At 41.1% G+C, this 18368-nt stretch overlaps 2 protein-coding genes across 3 annotated transcripts; one reads left to right on the top strand and one right to left on the bottom strand.

Annotated features, from left to right (window-relative positions):
• Positions 1-1467: 1467 nt before the first annotated feature.
• Positions 1468-5837, bottom strand: fkbp11 (FKBP prolyl isomerase 11). The gene is made up of 6 exons (XM_080727761.1): positions 5446-5837; positions 5059-5121; positions 3762-3849; positions 3579-3612; positions 3288-3358; positions 1468-1693 (listed from the first exon to the last, which is right to left on the bottom strand). Exons 1-6 carry the CDS (start codon positions 5566-5568, stop codon positions 1494-1496), a joined length of 579 nt encoding a protein of 192 aa, XP_080583887.1. The 5' UTR covers positions 5569-5837; the 3' UTR covers positions 1468-1493.
• Positions 5838-11475: 5638 nt separating this feature from the next.
• LOC308287753 (ADP-ribosylation factor 3) lies at positions 11476-15058 on the top strand (the record flags this gene model as incomplete). Of its 2 annotated transcripts, XM_080729005.1 has the most annotated exons (4): positions 11476-11623; positions 12793-12903; positions 13503-13627; positions 14897-15058. In XM_080729005.1, the coding sequence occupies 4 exons, from the start codon at positions 11476-11478 to the stop codon at positions 15056-15058; spliced, it is 546 nt and encodes a 181-aa protein (XP_080585131.1). The 2 variants fall into 2 exon arrangements, with proteins under 2 accessions (XP_080585131.1, XP_080585132.1); XM_080729006.1 differs by lacking the exon at positions 12793-12903.
• Positions 15059-18368: the final 3310 nt, after the last annotated feature.

Below are 18368 nucleotides of genomic sequence, written 5' to 3'. Positions count from 1 at the left end.
GGTCAGGCAAACGTCTGATTTCTCTTTTAGGTCTTGAGCTAAAAAGTTTGGGAACCACTGGCTTATGGCACTATTTCCCAAACAGTGGGTCGCGGGTGAATATCCCTTTATTTTTTTGTTTTCATAAATGTTGTCGTTAATTATCATTTAAAAAGATTTCATAAAGATTTCCTAATCCGAACATTTTTCCAAAAGTAAAATAAAAAAATTATCAATTCCCAAAATTAGAAAGCAAATGATTAAGAAGTAGTGAAAATAGCAGATCTTCAAGCTTGCAACGCGTTTTGTTTGGGATTTGGTTTGGGAACCACTAGCGGTGTCAATTGCAATATATATTTTTTTGCTGTTAATCATTAATAATATGGGCCTTTTAAATTGGACTAAAATAGCCAGTCTACAAGCTCATAACACATCACATCATTCACACCACGTTGTAAACGTGCAGAACTGCTATTCTCAAATAGCCTATAATAACCCCAATGCCCCCCATGCCCCAAAATAGTTACTCCAGGTTTATAGCAGTGGCGTTTGCAGGAATTACAGTAGATTCAGGGTAGGCGAAATGCCAGCCGCCTCAGGTACAGGTGACGGCCCAAACCCCCCTCCCCCTGCCACTCCATGAAAACAAAAGGAGAAATTTGCATTTCTATGAGGGAGTGTCACTCTATTGAATGGATATGGTGGTGACAGACAGGCTGCCTGCTCATGAATAGACCAGGAACTGGACGAGCAACTTTCGTTGTCGAGTTGGTGATTTTTAGTTTGTTTCAGGGTTCCCACACATTTTAGCAATTAATTTCCAAAACTTTTACAGAATATTTAACCCAATTTCCAGGACTATATAACAATAATTCAGCTCAATAACAGGTCGCTTACTCCGCAATGCCCAAAGACAGTATGCCAGTGGTTCTCAACCTTTTCAGGCCGTGACCCCCGAAATAATCATATTTTAACTGGGGACCCCGGCACCCTGACGAGCACTAATAGTTGAGGAATTTTGTATAACACGGTTCTATTGTGAAAATAGCTGATCTACATGCTCACAACGCCTCGCGTTGACAGCTATTTTCAGCTAGATCAGCTATTTTCACAATTTCTGCCTCTAATATTTGACAATTTGGCCCATGTTTAATTTGTCATGTCAGAGGTACTAACAAAATCAATAACCAGGACCTTCCAGGACCCTTGATAAATTCCCAAACTTTTCCAGTACTGGAAAAATATTTTTCTATTTTTTCATAATATTTCCACGAATTTCATGACCGTGGGAACCCTGTTGTTGTTTTTTTTCCCCAGTTTTTGTAATTTAGGCTAGATCAGATCCCACGAGGTAGGCGGCGGCCTACTCCGCCTACCGCTGTATAATACGCCACTGGTTTAAAGTGGTGGAGATGGCATATCGTATCGTATCATCAATAAATGAACTCAATTGACATAACACCAAAGTCCTTTTTTTCTTTGTTTTATTTAAATAATTTGGTGCCCTTTGGTTATCATTTCTTCTTCTTCTTGTCCTTTGCCTTCTTCTTGGTCTGGTTGCTGGCCTTTTTGTAGAGGTAGAGTCCCACCATGGCGAGCAGCGTTGGCACCAGGCCCAGGCACACCAGAGGAAACACGTCGTTCACCATCTTCTGCCATGGCGTCTGCGGCGTCAGGGACACCACCTCCACCTCAAACTCCAGGGTAGCGTCGCCTAGGACAGCACAACACCTTTGTCAGCCTCTTTGTGTGTGTGTGTTAGGGATGCGACCGCGGTTTTCCCGGTGAACCTAAGCGTAACGGTGGGGGCGTGGGAGTGTGGGGAACGTAAAGTCAAAGCTGGCGTGACTGGGGAACACACCACTGATTATTGCCGATGATGGAGAGGTTATATAGCTTTATGTATTGAGAGGCACTCTCAATACATGATGATAACCCCTTCTTCCCACTACTAGACGGATAAGGATTTATATTGTCTGTGTTATTGTTTACAACCACAATTAGCCTATTCACGTGTGGCAAGATCGTGGTTCCACTAGTTTTACTAGTAGGTTAGTGTAGGCTTAGAAGCCTTTTCAGAAGTTAAAGGAGTGGTTCACCCCCAAAATGACTTTTTTTCTATTGATTACTCATGCCATGGAGAGTAGAGTTCAATAATATTTTTAGTTTTTTGTCGCATTCCTAAGACAAAAATGTGATAACAATAAATTTACCCCCATTCATTCCGGATGGTGACCCGTTTCGAAACGGGTCACCATCCGGAATCAATGGGGGTAAATGTACTCAAATCAAATTTTTGTCTTAGGAATGTGACAAAAACCAAAAAATATTATTGAACTCTACTCTCCATGGCATGAGTAATCAATAGGAAAAAAGTCATTTTGGGGGTGAACTACTCCTTTAATTTAATGTTTTCCATTTAATGATTTCCTTTATCCTCATCTATTCTTGCACTAATGCACACAACTGTTTTCGCCACGTTTTAAAGCCTATAGTAGGCTTTTCAGAAGTTAATTGAATGTTTCCATTTAATGATTTCCTTTTTCGTCATCTTGCGCTGATGCACACAACTGTTTTCGCCAGGTTTTAAAGCCTATAGTAGGCTTTTCAGAAGTTAATTGAATGTTTCCATTTAATGATTTCCTTTATTGTCATCTTGCGCTAATGCACACAACTGTTTTCGCCAGGTTTTAAGGTCTTATTTTAGTTGTTTCTCATAAGCTCGACCCTCCTTGCCCATCGGCCCCCACCGTTGCGCTTAGGTTCACCGGGAAAACCGCGGTCGCGTTAGGGATGGGACGATATGAATATTTCATATCACGATTATTGTGACCAACGAAACCGCGATAATCAAAATATTCCCAACATCCATTATCCTGGGGCTGAACATGTGCCAAAAAAATAGCAGATCTTCAAGCTCACAACGCGACACGTTGCGATGCGCTGTGAGCTGTGAGCTTTTTTTGGCAAAGAGATTTGGTAGGGAGTGAAAAAAAGACTGTATCAAGTACGGTACGTATAGTACCTTTTACCAATTATAGAGGGTTTAAATGGTAAATATGCCTTTTTAGGCATTAAAAAGGTCTTAAAAGTACTTGAATTGTTGCTTTACTGTAATCTGGGGTCCCCCCAAAAACATGTGTGGTCCTGACCCACAGGTTAAGAACCACTGAGTTTTAGGAGACCAGTATCTGATCTGAGAGGTCTGATGCAGTGAGCAGGTCAGAGCTGAACCAAGTATTTATTTGTGTGTGTGTGTGTGTGTGTGCGTGCGTGCGTGCGTGCGTGCGTGCGTGTGTGCGTAATACCTGGGATTGTAGGGGGGTATCCTCGTTTTCCATATGCAAGGTGAGATGGAATAGTGGCCTTTATCGTTTGCCTGGCGTGTCATGAAATACAAAAGCATTCACAATAAATGTTATAAAGGAATTGCCAGATTCCTTTGCTAAAGCGTTGTCATAAACTCATAATCACCATTTTGTAAAAGTATGTAGGCCTCATTAATAATATAATATTAATGTATTACTTTATTATTATTATTATTATTATTATTAGGCCTACATTGTTATGGTTGTTATTTGAATGTTTTTTTAACTTACCCTTCACAAACTCCAACTAAGCTTTGCTCCAGACCTGATAAGAATATCATATGTAAGTCAATAAAGCAAACGGCTGTTCTTATGTGCATGCTAAATGCAATCTGAATCTGATTAAAGTGTGTGGTAGCAAAAAGCAGAGCATACACAATACACATACTGTAGTATTTAACTGCCACTTCTTACCAGGAATTACTGTCCTCTTCCCCAGCTCTACAACAAGGGGGTCCCTGGATAACGATGAATCAATCACCTTACCATCCATCAGTCTGCCCTGTAAAGTAAAGTACAAAAAAGAAAAGGGAACTTGTAACAGGGTTCCCACACATCTTTACCAATTAATTTCCAAAACTTTTCCAAAATATTTAACCTGATTTCCAGGACTATATAACAATAATTCAGCTCAAGAACGAGTCACTTACTCCTATGTGCAATGCTCAAAGACAGGTAGTGTATGCCAGTGGTTCTCAACCTTTTCTGGCCGTGACCCCACAAAATAATCATATTTGAACTGGGGACCCGGCACCCTGATGAGCACTAAGAGTAGAGGAATTTTGTATAACACGGTTTTATTGTGAGAATAGCCGATCTACCGGTACATGCTCACAACGCGTTGCGAGGCGTTGTGAGCATGTAGATCTGCTATTTTCACAATTTCTGCCTCTAATATTTGACAATTTGGCCAATGTTTCATTTGTCATTTCAGAGGTATTAACAAAATCAATAACCAAAGACAATGCACAGCTATTTTTCTAGGACCTTCCAGGACCCTTGATAAATTCCAAAACTTTTCCAGTACTGGAAAAAATATGTTTCTAATTTCAAAATATTTCCAGGAATTTCATGACCATGGGAACCCTGTAAATAAAAAATAAAAAATCATAGAACAGTCAAACAGAATGTGAAAATGCAATGCAACACAACATATGCCGGCTGTCCGGCATATAAGAGTCATCACTATTACATCACATGGCATGGGTGTGTAAACAGTTTGGGGATTGCTGACGTGTTGCACCTCCCCATCACACGACACCCACTCACACAGGCACAGTAGAATGTAATGACACGCCAAAGACAGACAGAAGCTCTTCTGACGCATCGGTCAAAGCCCCCAACATCTCCAAACGCATTATTACGCTTATAGACCGATAATAGAGAATGCACATTACGTCTGATCTGCACATACCACGCTCTTACGTCAAATAACGATGACGTTTTGCGTGGTGATGTTTCACTGTCAGGGGAACACGAGCAAAGCGATGGATCCATCCATGCACATGCATGCAGATGTGGCACACAGACGAGTGTGTTAGTCATCATGAATGATCAGTAGGAAAATCTCACTACAAATGTATTATAACATGCATATTAACCATATACTTTAATCCTTAACGCAGCAGCCAGCCACAACAGGACACGTAAGTAGGAGGCTATAGTCTAGATAAGAGAAAGTGCACGATCGTTGATTTCCCTATTCCCTTACCGTGTAGTGGATCTGTAGAGTGTCTCCCATTTGCGAAAGTACCGAGCAAGTTTCAGGTTTCACCTGGAGAGCCAACAACACAAGAGTTAATCCAGCTGTTCATGTCACAACAATAACTCGGCGAACGCATCAACTGTTCTAACAGATGTTACATTGATCTATAGTAGCCTACAGTACAGTGTTCGATTCCAGCCAGGGACTCTGTGGGTTCCTTTTATGGGGGTCTAAATTGACCCATACAAGTCTGTAACTCTGACAGTGTACAAATGGAACCAAATGGACCCTAACGGGTCCATTTGGTTCCATTTGTACACTGTCAGAGTTAAGGGGAGACCCTGAAATTTGAAAGTTTGAGAAACTAGCCTATGTGCTTCTCGCTTCTCTTACCAGGGTCTCCACAGACAGTTCTTGTTGCGAATCCTGCGATGCATTGTTGTCCTCGTCCTGTGCTGCAACATTGTAAGCCAGAGCAGCACACAAGAGCAGGACAACCGCTGTCTTCATCTTCATTGTAAAAAAGAGTCAAAACTTTCTCCTGGGGGGAAGAAAAAAAACATCCAACTTCCGTCTTCTTCTCTCCACGGTGCAACAGCGATGATGTGGTCGAGTCAACAGTCGATCGTGCCACTGTTAAACACGATCAGTTAAAGACTGGGCTTGAATAAACTAGACGTCTGGACTGGGACCCAGCCAGGTAGTGCTGAGGTGTATTTTAACGCTATGGTGATAACGGTCAGGGTCGTTGTCCGCCCAGATAACGCTGGAGTAGTGTTGTGTGCCCGCCTCACACATTCCCACAGCATCCCATAAGCAGTGGTGTAAAGTAACCAAGTACATTTACTCAAGTAGGCTACTGTACCATTTTGAGGTAGGTAGGCCTACCTTTAATGGAGTATTTCCGATTTTCAGGTTACTTTAATTTGCTTCTACTCCACTACATCTCAGAGGAAAATAGTGTATTCTATTTATACTTCACTACAATTAGGCTCTATTAAAACTTTACTTTGTAGATTTTTATTATTATAAAAAAAAAACACTACTAGCCACTTCAGCCCTATATGTTTTGTCAAGCTCACAATTCGTTGCATCTTGTACATCTTTTATTTTCAAAGGATCTTTTTTTTTTTTTTTTTACATTTTGAACTTGAAATGGGACATTCATTCTGCACACTGAGTACTTTTACTTTTGGTACTTAAAGTACATTTTCATACCAATACTTTTGTACTTTTGAATTCCAGACTTTTACTTGTAACAGAGTATCTCTACATTGCAGTATTGACTATTGATACTTTTACTCAAGTAGAAAATGTGAGTACTTTTTTCCACTACTGTAATAGTGGTGGGTGGAAAACGGAAATGTCGCTGTTACCTCTAAGTACCGCTCGGGGGCAGTGCAGGACAGACAACTAACCGACATAGTAGTAGGCTATTATTGCAGGGAGCTGCCCAGTGCATTCCTGTACCCCTTCCAACTGTGTATAATTTTGTTGTTCCCCATTCTCAACTGATTTTATTATATTTTGACACTTGTTTTGACAATGTAAACGTATGTTTTCTCATGCCAATAAAGCTAATTTGAATTGAATTGAATTGAATTGAATTGCATTGCATTGCATTGCATTGAATTGAATTGCATTCTTTGTGAAATAAACAATGCATTGAACACTTAACAGTGTATAAGACAATGTAGGCTATGTAAAAATGGTATGTTTCCACAAAAATGATTTAAAAAAAAAAAATCTTCATCTTCTCTGGAAAATAGTTGGTTTAGGTTCTAATCTATGGCGTGTCTCCCCAATAAGTCTCCTCTACTGCCTACTGTGCATGACAGCATGAGGTAGTAGGTAGACTACTTGTAGGCCTAAAGCTAACTGTCTGAAAAGGACACTTTTGGGTGAGAAAGATTAAGCTTTATATACAATTTCCTCCAGTGCAATTAGTCTCACCCTTAAATCATCATCAAGATTGTCCACGAGTCCACGACCACTTGTGATGTAGGCTACAATAATTGGGATAATAAAAATAAATGTAGCCTATATAGCCGGCGCGCGTGCGTGCGAGCGAGAAAGAAACAGGGAGAATGGACACAGGACGTTTGAAATTGATTCAGCAGCCTATATTCTAGCCTCGTACATTTGAAAAAAAAATACTGGTTGTGTGTGGCCTATTAACTTAATTAGAAGTGACTGACGAGAGGACGGTCTTATTAAACCTATACAGCCCATGCATTTTGTATATCGCGAGACCTTGGCCGACCACTATAGTGTTGTGTTTGTAAAATATCGTGAGACATTTGAGTGTGTGTAGGCTATGTGTGTGTGACTTCTTTCAGCTAAGGTAAGTGAAGATGCTGGCACCATTAATCTGAACAAATAGAATAAAGCTTTTGCGTAAATGTTTAACGGTTATCTCAGTGTCTGGCTTGTCTTTTGGCAAGAGCGGATTCCAATCGAACCATAATGTGCAGATGAACGGGGGTGGTTTGTACACATGACACTGAATGACCGCACCGTCTTATTTCACCATCACCACGAAACCTAGGCTAGAAATGGAAGCGGTGCTGCCTGCCACCGGCTCTGATCGATTCAGAAGGACATCAGGAACATGCGTTCAATTCATCTATTTAGTGCCCGACAAGATATGGTGTTAAAGCTGATAAATTATGATTAACGTTAGCCACCATGACAAGCTAGAGAATTGGCTTATATTAAATCTCCCTATATGGTTAAATCTCCCCATGGTCTTGTGTTCATTCACACTTTACAGTTTTATAGCTCAGATATTTGAAAATGAACGGATTATGTGGGAATACGGTGCTATAGTGTGGGTGGCCACTGGCCAGAATGCACGTTCAGGAGTCAGGACCATGGACAGTGCTTTGATGGGCAGGACGCATTGGGGGCCAACTAATCGTGGCCATATGCTATAGCCTACAATCATCATAGGACAGGCTGTGTATTCAGTCAGCTGGTTATAGGTGAGAGTTGTCCCTCTGGAAAATGTATTTCAAGTCGTTTTCAAGTTGAGAGCTAAATGTATTGAATAAAAAAATGTATCATAACATTATATCGGCTATATAGACTTAAACGTGGAAAAATAAAAACAACAATTTCTGCATGTTTTGGGTTGTCTCAGACCAGATCTGCTTTAAAGAAACATGTGGTGGCAGCTTGTTTGGTATTACCAAGCTAGGCCTGCTAATGTAGGACGTTTTGCATGCATGTGGATGTGCTCCAAGGGTCTTGTGATCTGCATGGGGGACTATAACATTTGCAGGAGAAAAGGGGGACCAGGGTTTGAACAGATTGTGCTACAGCCTGGGGTCATGTGGCACCAACATAGTTGTCCTCCACTTGTGCCATGATTCTGAATGTGAGTGGGGGAAATGAATAGCCTAGCTTTGCACCTGTCCTGGGTGTTTATGTATGTTTTAAGATGTTCTTGCATGTGGAAATGACGTTCACTTCTTGGGTGGTGTGTAAAGAAACCTTGTATCTCCAAGTTTCAAAAGTGTATGTTTTTTTTCGTAAATTAAAGCCCCCTACATCATACAAAAGTGTTGCACAAAAGTATAGTGAAAATGGCAGATCTACAAGCACACAACGCCTCGCGATGCGACTGCGAGTCGTTGCGTGCTTGGCTAGATTGGATATGTTCACTATTTTAAACCCTTTTTAAAATAATAATGAAAAAGTAAGGTTTTGGACATACAAGGTTTCCACCCGAAAACAATGATATGTTGGATTTGGTCTAAGGTTGGCACTAAGTTGGTTTCTACCACTTTTTCTAGTCACGTGTTCAAATACTGGATTCTGATTGGCTAAATTCCGGAGGTTATGACAAAACAACTGCCGCAAAGTTGTATGTGGACTTGTCCGAGATCAATGCACCTCAGTGTACATCCGGGGACTTCAGGAGGTAGTCGGAACACCTTTCCCCCAACCAACAAATGACGGTGGCAACGGTCCTATGTTTACTAACGTGCATGCTATAGTCGCCGATTTATTTGGATCCAATGCAATCCGCCAACTTTAAAGCCCCTTTTCTCTGAACCTATGCCTTTCTGGAAGCGAACAGCCTCTATTTACGGCCGGAACGGTACTTCTAACTGACGTTAGCTTAGCTGTAAGCTAGACGCATGGATTAGTATGGAGTTGGCGCCATCTGTTGGTGAGTAGAAGATGTTGTTTGTGGAACTATCTGCTGTCTCGCGGAAGTTTTATAGGCAATAATGATTGTAACTTAAGATCCTTGCAAGTTACAACTATGTGTTTTCTTTCATGTATACGGGAAAAAGTGGTAGAAAAGCTATTTACCACTCGGGGTCGGACATTATGCTCTCATAATGTCCTGAGTGAGGGTGTTATCGGACTCGGCTGCGCCTCGTCCGATAACACCCTCACTGCGGACATTATGAGAGCATAATGTCCTCTCACTCGGGGTAAATTGCTTACACATACTGTTATTACATTGTTGGCATTTGTGTGTGGCCACATTGTTATACTCAACCCTGTGCTATATACAGTGTACTTGTTACTTATTGCATTTTAACTGGTCAGTATAACTAGTGGCGTCAGTTTAGCAAAAGCTAAGTTATGGCAACATGACTGGTGTCTTGCACATGCACGAAGCGCGCTTGCAAGACACCAGTCATGTTGCCATAATTAGCAACAGGCAATATTGAATTCATTTTAAGAAGTACATTTTTTCCCCCCCTCCTGTAGCCAAGTAGGCAGCTGCCATACCTATGCGGGCTGGTCTATGTTGGTAAAACATCACGCCAGTTAAAACAAAGAATGAGTGAACATAAAAGCACCATAAGGAGAAATGATAGAAACTATCCAGTAGCAGTACATTTCAATGACTTCAAACATGATATCTCATCATTCAAGTTCCAGGGTATTGAAAAACTGACTCTACCCGAGAGAGGGGGAAATATAGATGACATTCTTAACAAAAGAGAAGTTTATTGGATTTACACCTTACAAACACTATGCCCTAAAGGACTGGATGATGAGATCCCATGGCATGTAATGCTGTAATGAAATGTGGGATTGTTGAAGACTATGGAGAATATGAAATAAGTTTATAGATGGTGCATCCTGGCATCCAAGATACATTTGTTGATTTTACTGCACAGTTCGGAATGTTTTATGAAAGCCGTAAAGCCGATGTTCACATTTCTGAAATGTGCAGTTTCTGTAAATAATGTAAACTAGCCCTTACCCGTTCAAAGATATGAGCTCTGAAATTATGTGCAGTGTGTGGGTTATGGGGTGCACTGTGCACACAGTATATTAGGGATGGAAAGTAACTTTAACTGGTGCTTACATGATAATATGTAGGAGCATCAATGTAAGAAATACCCGTTTCGTTTAATGGCTATAGAGATACTGTGTACCGATCTGCATGATTTTTGGACAACATCTGTAACAGTGCCATGACACTCCCCCCCACCCCCCCGCCTGCGCGCGCGCATACACACACACACACACACACACACACACACACACACACACACACACACACACACACACACACACACACACACACACACACAGAGCTGGTTAAACATGTTGCCTCATGCTAGATGCAGAATAAATAAGCCTCATGCTAGATGCAGAATAGATAGTAGATACACCATAAAAATGCTAATATACAGCATATGATTTGTGAAAGTGACAAACGGGCTTCACAGTTATGTCAGGTATGTTCATATGCTAATGGTGATGCGATTTCAGATCAATTGCTCCAGCCACTGAGGAGAAACGCTGTTTCAGACAGACACTCAGACAGACAGACAGACAGACAGACAGACAGACAGACAGACAGACAGACAGACAGACATTTGGAAAATTATATGTTTGATATAGATCGAATTGTATGTGTAGGGTTGTCATCAACCACACACAGGTGAGAGACAATCACAGAGAGACACTCCTGAGAGGAGTGAGATTGTCTCACACCTGTGAACAGGAAGGGGAGTGTATATTAATAGGAGAGGGGTGCACAATGGCTCTTGAAGAAGGTCCAGGGGGACCGAAACGTCTGTCAAGTGAAATAAAGATGAGCAGCTGAGCAAGAGCAGAGCGCGGGATTTTTTTTGTTCATGAAATATCTTTTCATGATAGCCTCAGTATTCACTATCCAACGCACCTGCACCCATCCAGTGGATGTGCGAATATTTCCCTTACATACCGGTAGCTGCCATACCTAGCCATGAGTATAACTTAATCAGAGGTATTTGCACCTATTGACACTGAATCATGAAGTATGCTTTAGCAATATTCATTGGTTATTTCTTCTCCTTTCAGTTCGTTCCCAATTTACCCCCACTATTCTACTGGACTGGGATTTGTTGATTAGCCTTCGGATCGGAACATCACACGCTGAAGCTGAAGAGCCTCTCCTGAATCATGGGGAATATATTTGGAAATCTGTTGAAGAGCCTCATCGGCAAGAAGGAGATGAGGATTCTAATGGTGGGACTCGACGCAGCGGGAAAAACTACAATCCTTTACAAGCTCAAATTGGGAGAGATAGTCACGACAATCCCAACGATTGGTATGTGCAAAGACAAAGTGACATACAGTAGAACAGGGTTCCCCAATAGGTGGCCCGCGGGCCATTTGCGGCCCGTGGGGTGCTACTGTCTGGCCCCCACCAACCCCAGTAATAATGGTGATTATAAAAGCAGCAACAACACTAGTATATCGTCATTGTCGGGTGGAAACCTTCTATCTCCAAATTTGTATGTTCTTTTGCAAAGTAAAGCTCTGCTTCATCATACAAGGCCGTCGCACAAAAGTAGTGAAAACAGCTGATCTACAAGCACACAATGCCTTGCGATGCGAGGCGTTGTGTGCTTGTAGATCGGCTGTTTTCACTAGTTTAAATCATTTTTAAAATGATAAATGCAAAACGAACGATTTTGGACATACAAGATTTTCACCCGACAACGACGATATCTGAACTGTCGCTGGAGTAACCGGAATGCCACCGCCGCCCCCTGCAAAATGTTCCCCATGTTGTGGCCCTCGGCTTGGTACCCTAGACATAATTCTGCCCTTGGGGAAAACTAATTGGGGAACCCTGCAGTAGAAGAAACATTTCATAATTAAGCAGGTTTAATGGTTAAGAGCACAAGCCTCTTAACCAATATGACCTATATGCTTTGCAATATAACGAGTAGCTAAAATAGCCAATCTATAAGCTCACAATGTGTCACAATGAGACACACTTGTGAGCTTGTAGATTGGCTATTTTTGCTATTTTGTGGAATTTTATAATAATAATAATAATAAAAAAGTTTTTAAATTAAACATTTTCACCTATAATAACATGCCCAAAAGACAGACACCAAGTTTAAAGTGGTCAAAGTTAACCACTGGAACTCAAGCATACATTGATAACCTAAAAGGCAGTGGTTTTGAACCAGTGGTCCGGGGACCACCAGTGGTCCTTGAGGGGCTTCCATGTGGTCCCCAGCTAAATGATGGAGAGTTGCTAACCAAATGGATCCTTATAGCTCTTTAAACCGTAACGGGTCCGTTTGGTTTCATTGTACACTCTCAAGAGTTAAGTTATTGTCAAATGCCAAATAAATAATGGACCTTGATGTGAAAAGGGTTAAACCCCCTGACCTAAGGCATACCAATCATACAGTAGATGTTAGTGTATAATATGTATACTTTTTGGATGTTATATAATGATGTGCATGTAACTGTCATCAGGGTTCAACGTGGAGACAGTGGAGTACAAGAACATCAGTTTCACTGTGTGGGATGTTGGCGGGCAAGACAAGATCCGTCCTCTCTGGAGACACTACTTTCAGAACACACAAGGTGAGTCCGCTTTTAAGCCCCATTCAGGGGTCATCAGTATGATTGTCCGTACATCGACAAATGTGTCCGTGGCAAATTTTAGATTTTCTATTTTACACACCATTAATGTTCTTATTTTGATCATAACATCCAATTACTGAATGTCAAGCTTCCATGCTTTCTTCAGAATATGTCTGACGCTGATTTACTACGACACTATGGCACATTATGAGTCCACTGATACAAGTGGTTCTCAAACATTTTATTTTTTGGTATTTCATTTTTATTTTTTATTTTCTTTGTAAACAAGGTGACTTTAAATGGGCATGTGCAGGGGGTATGCTGTGTGTGTGGGGGTGTGAGTGTATGTATTGTGTTATAAAGGAAAGTAAAACAAATAAAAGAAAAAAAAGTTGCGTTGCAACACGTTGTAAGCTTGTAGATCTGCATTCTTCGAACATGTGTGCCTAAATGGTGAAATATGGATGCCAGGTCGAATGTGGTTAAGCAGACGTCTGCCGTGTGGAATTCTTTCATTCAAGATGGATTATCTTCCATTTTCACAAAAAGTGCATATTTTCCCCAATCTCTGCATTGATGTTGCTTTTCGGTTGTCTCAGGTCTAATCTTTGTGGTGGACAGCAACGACAGGGAGCGTGTGAACGAGGCGAGGGAGGAGCTGATGAGGATGCTGGCAGAGGATGAGTTGAGAGATGCTGTGCTCCTCGTGTTCGCCAACAAACAGGTCAGAAACCGTTTCTCTTCATGCATACTTTATTTAGTACGCTTGCACACCAAACATCCTGTAATTTATGTCACATTTAATTAGGGCTGCACACTGTTGACCAAAAAGTCCTAGATTTTGTCTACACGTTGTTGTTGTCTTCTGTGCAGGGAGGTTTTGTATAGGAATGCAAATATTTAGACATTACAATTTGTTATGGCATGCAACTTGTGAAAGTCCTATGACATGACATCTGACATCATATCACATACAATCCTTTTTATACCCATATATGGAGATCCCTGTCTGTAGAACCAGCCACACGGATACCTGTATGGGCTGACTTGGCGATCTGTCTTGGCCATATATGGATTCTGTTAGTGTGGTATGTGGCCGATGTGGCCTCCATGGACATTCCCTTATGAAGTCCTGTTAGATATCTCCATATATGGGCATGAAAGGGATTCTGTTAGTGTGGTTCCCCTGACATAACAGTGATGTCAGAGCGTCAAACTGAGCGTACGCGGACAGAGGGAGACAAGATGTGCCGTTTCTCATACTAAACTGCGACCTTCGGTTGCAATAAGTCAACTACTTTCAACATGGTGTCATTATAGGTGACATTGGGCATGTCATTATAGGTAAAAATCTGGTGAAAAATAGACAATCTACAAGCTCACAGCAGATTGACTATTCTTGCAGAACGACGCCATCGTACAGAGAAGTATAAAATAGGGCTTAAAGGACAACTTTAGTTTTTTACAACAAGTTCATATTTTAGATTGTAATTAAAGAGTATAAAAGATGAGTGTTAAAATTATTTCATTTGCTTCTTTCTATTGTTTTAGAGATTCTTATTTCAGTGGTTGGGGGCATGCGTACAAGTGGCTAAATATGTCATTTTACACAGAATAAGGCCATTTCCAAGATACAACGCAACCTTTCATGGTTGGATGTGACTTATGGGGGCTAGAAGTGTTACTGTAAATAGCAATAAAGAAACTGCTGGCTTATTGTGTCTAAAAAGACATATTTAGCCACTTGTACACATGCCCCCATGTGTACGCATGCCCCACATTTTAGCACGGTAAACGCGATAAAACAATAGAACAAAGCAAATGAAAACATTTTAACACTCACTTTTTCTTTTCTCTAATTACAATCTAAAATATGAACCCTTGTTGTAAAAAAACAAAGTTGTCCTTTAAGTGGTTCTGGCCTTGTGCACAAGGTACCTCCAGGAGTGATAATGCTGCATTACTAAACTCCACCCATTTACCTCTGTGACAGGACTTGCCAAATGCCATGAATGCTGCTGAGCTCACAGACAAGTTGGGCTTACACTCCCTGCGCCACCGTAACTGGTACATCCAGGCCACATGCGCTACGAGCGGAGATGGCCTCTACGAGGGCCTCGATTGGCTGGCCAATCAACTCAAGAACAAGAAGTAAGGTTAGAATAGCATGGAACCCGCAGGGCCCCTCACTGGAGTGTTTTGGTGGGTACATGGGGTGGGATAGGTGTCCGAGATGACCTTAAAGTGGTGGTTATATGGGGTGGGATAGGTGTCCGAGATGACACTTAAAGTGGTGGGTATATGGGGTGGGATAGGTGTCCAAGATGACCTTAAAGTGGTGGGTATATGGGGTGGGATAGGTGTCCGAGATGACCTTAAAGTGGTGGGTATATGGGGTGGGATAGGTGTCCGAGATGACCTTAAAGCAGGGTTCTTCAACAGGGGGTCCGGGACTACAGGGGGTCCTCCAAATCTTTGCGTGATAGAAGCTTTTTTTTCTCCATTTCTACAGTAACTACTTGAACCCTAGTGTCCATATTTTGAGAACTTTAGCCAAAAATAGAAGATCTACAAGCTCACAAGGCCTCACGCTGCGAGGCGTTGTAAGCTTGTAGATCGGCTATTTTTGGCAAAGAGATTTCGTGTAGAGAGGGAAAGGAGCAGACCAAGTACAGAGTGAAAGGTCAAGTTTATTAATTATTGACGATTCAAGTGGTTAAATATCTGGAAACACAAATTTACATGAACCCAAAATACATACAGATTGTGCTGTCAAACGATGAAACTATATGGTATATATGGGTTGTGGGGGTCCCTGCTTCATCAATCTCAACTAAGGGGTCCTTGGCCTGAAAATGTTGAAGACCCCTGCCTTAAAGGGGTTGTGCTTGACACAGTAGGTGTGAGCTGCAACTCTACAGAGGTTTGAGGAGTTTTGAGTATTATTATCATTTAAACTTTTAATTAGGCCTACATTTGTTGAGGTTGTAAACAATTTTCAGCATTTATTGAAAACAGATTATCATGTCATTCACATTTAATCATACACAGATGCACAATAACCACGAGCAAACAATAGCCACCTGCTTTCCCTGTGTTCATATCTTGCTAGTAGGTGCTACAGTAAGTGTCTGTTAATCTTTAGGTGCTATAATGAGTCAATTGTGTTTACCCTGACTCCACAATGAGTTAAACGTGACTCAACTAACTACATAATGAGTCAAATGTTACTGCCCAGCCACCACAGGGAGTCAAATGTGACTGCACTAAAGCCCTTTGCACACAGGCGCGTTTATCCGCACGGATAAAACGAACTATTTCATTTTTTTTTTTAAAGAAAACGATGATTCTCTACGACCTCATGCACACCGGATCCGATTTAGCCGTGCGACGAGTGGCTGCGGCCGTGCGTTTTTTTCTTGATCGAACCCAGTTCGATTTGTGCGTCTTGTCACTCCTTTTATGACTCCTTTTGGGATCCGCAGCGCCGATTCCGCACAGCATTGCACACCAAATCCAATGCGTTTTATTCATGCAGCAAACAAAGAAAAAAAAACGCAACTGTCCTGTGTGCAAAGGGCTTAACTCCACTGACTCTATAATAAGTCCAATATGACTCCCCTCATCTTACAATGAGTCAAGTGTGACTCCACTGACCCTGTAACAAGTTAAACGTGACTCCTCTAACTCTACAACAAGCCTAATGTGACTTTTTGTTGACTGTATTTTTCAAGTGTCATTAACAATCATTAACCACCATTGATAAGAATCACAGATTTGTGTCATTTGAATTCATAGATAGATTATGTATTTATTTGGTTTATGTTATACCGTAGTTTGCTTTTTGTGGGCAACTTTAATTACATGGCTTCATCATACAAGGCCATCGCACAAAGGTAGTGAAAACAGCAGATCTACAATTGACATGAATCCAAAATACACTGATGATTGTTCTGTCAAACGATGAAAGTATATGGAATCTATGAAAAGTCTGTGGGGGTCCCTGCTTCATCTCTCTCTCAACTAAGGAGTCCTTGGACTGAAAACGTTGAAGACCCCTGGTGTCGAGACTTAGTGTATGCATCTCCGTAATCCCAGATATTTGATATTTGAGTGATTTCAAATTGTACTGATCACGAATAAGACAGCCGGCTGTATGCAGGGTCTCATCTGACACTGGGCTAGTCTTATTATGTTGCCTAAGATCATGGTTGTTTCATTGATAACATAATGTACAGTATATTATTCTATCTATCAGCGCGAGGCGTTGTGTGCTTGTAGATCGGCTGTTTTCACTACTTTTGTGTGATGGCCTTGTACGATGAAGCAGGGCTTTACTTTGCGAAAGAACGTACACATTTGAAACTTGGACATACGAGGTTTCCACCCGACAACGACGATATATGCACAGAAATATGCACACACACACACACACACACACACACACACACACACACACACACACACACACACACACACACACACACACACACACACACACACACACACACACACACACACACACACACACACACTGCTGCTGCTGCTGCTGTTGTAGTTGCCAGCTTCTGTGCCCATGTGTGACGTGAAACCCAATCATCTTTCTCTCGCTTGTCTCTTATGTTTCACGTGTGAGTTAACTCGACGATTTATTGCTCCAACCTTACTGCTGTGTAACCGAATGTGAATATTGTTCATGAATCTATAAATGGCTGAAATTATATTTATTTCACATACATATTTCTTTATTTTTGTCAGGGTACTGTATATGTATAATTATCTTAGCACTTGGCAAAGCAAGCAGAGTGTTCTAAAGACTTTGCCAACGTACAATCGTACATCATCAGCATTCAATTAAAAACAAGTCAATCTTGTCACCATGATACCAGCGGAGGTTTCTGTCAATGGAAAGATTTATTCATGCCATAAGTCAGTACTCTTACTGATATAGTACACTACTTGTTACAGTTTGAGACATCCACTTTCTTACCATACCAAACAGTTCAGTATTCATATCCTGCATCTTGTATGTTTGATTATTGTTTAAATCGTTTGGTTTTTGTGGCCTTATATTTAGTGATGTGGGAAAAAAATCTGCACGTAAACTAGATACCTTTTGTCACATATATTTATCCATAAAGTATGATTGATATACGTGTGTTCCTCTTTGCCCTCAAAGAGCTGGTGTCATTCAAGATGAATAGGCAACGTTTTGATCCTAGTATGTTTCGTTTTGCAAATATACTTATTTGATATTTGGTAGTAGAATCTTTGTGGTGTTTTGGGAAGGGGAAAAAAGGAACATAGATTGTGTCTGTGTGAAATGATGATAATCAGTGCAAAACAATACACGTCTTGATTCAATCTGTACTGGTATAGTAAACACAAGTAGGCTCAAATGGTGAAGGCCATGTTTCAATGCCGGATGCATGGATACACCTGTAAGTGACCTAACAAAACAAAAC

Source organism: Nannobrachium achirus, assembly GCF_963921795.1.
Source record: "Nannobrachium achirus genome assembly, chromosome: 6".
Taxonomy (NCBI): Eukaryota; Metazoa; Chordata; class Actinopteri; order Myctophiformes; family Myctophidae; genus Nannobrachium; species Nannobrachium achirus.
Note: the sequence above shows the minus strand (reverse complement) of the source record. Positions and strands in the feature narration are given on the sequence as shown.

Coding starts and splice junctions, on each gene's coding strand:
- fkbp11 (XM_080727761.1), bottom strand. CDS start 5,568: ATGAAGATGAAGACAGCGGTTGTCCTGCTCTTGTGTGCTGCTCTGGCT. Junction 5,122..5,445: donor AACTGTCTGTGGAGACCCTG/GTAAGAGAAGCG, acceptor TTGGCTCTCCAG/GTGAAACCTGAAACTTGCTC. Junction 1,694..3,287: donor ATACCCCCCTACAATCCCAG/GTATTACGCACA, acceptor GTGCTGTCCTAG/GCGACGCTACCCTGGAGTTT.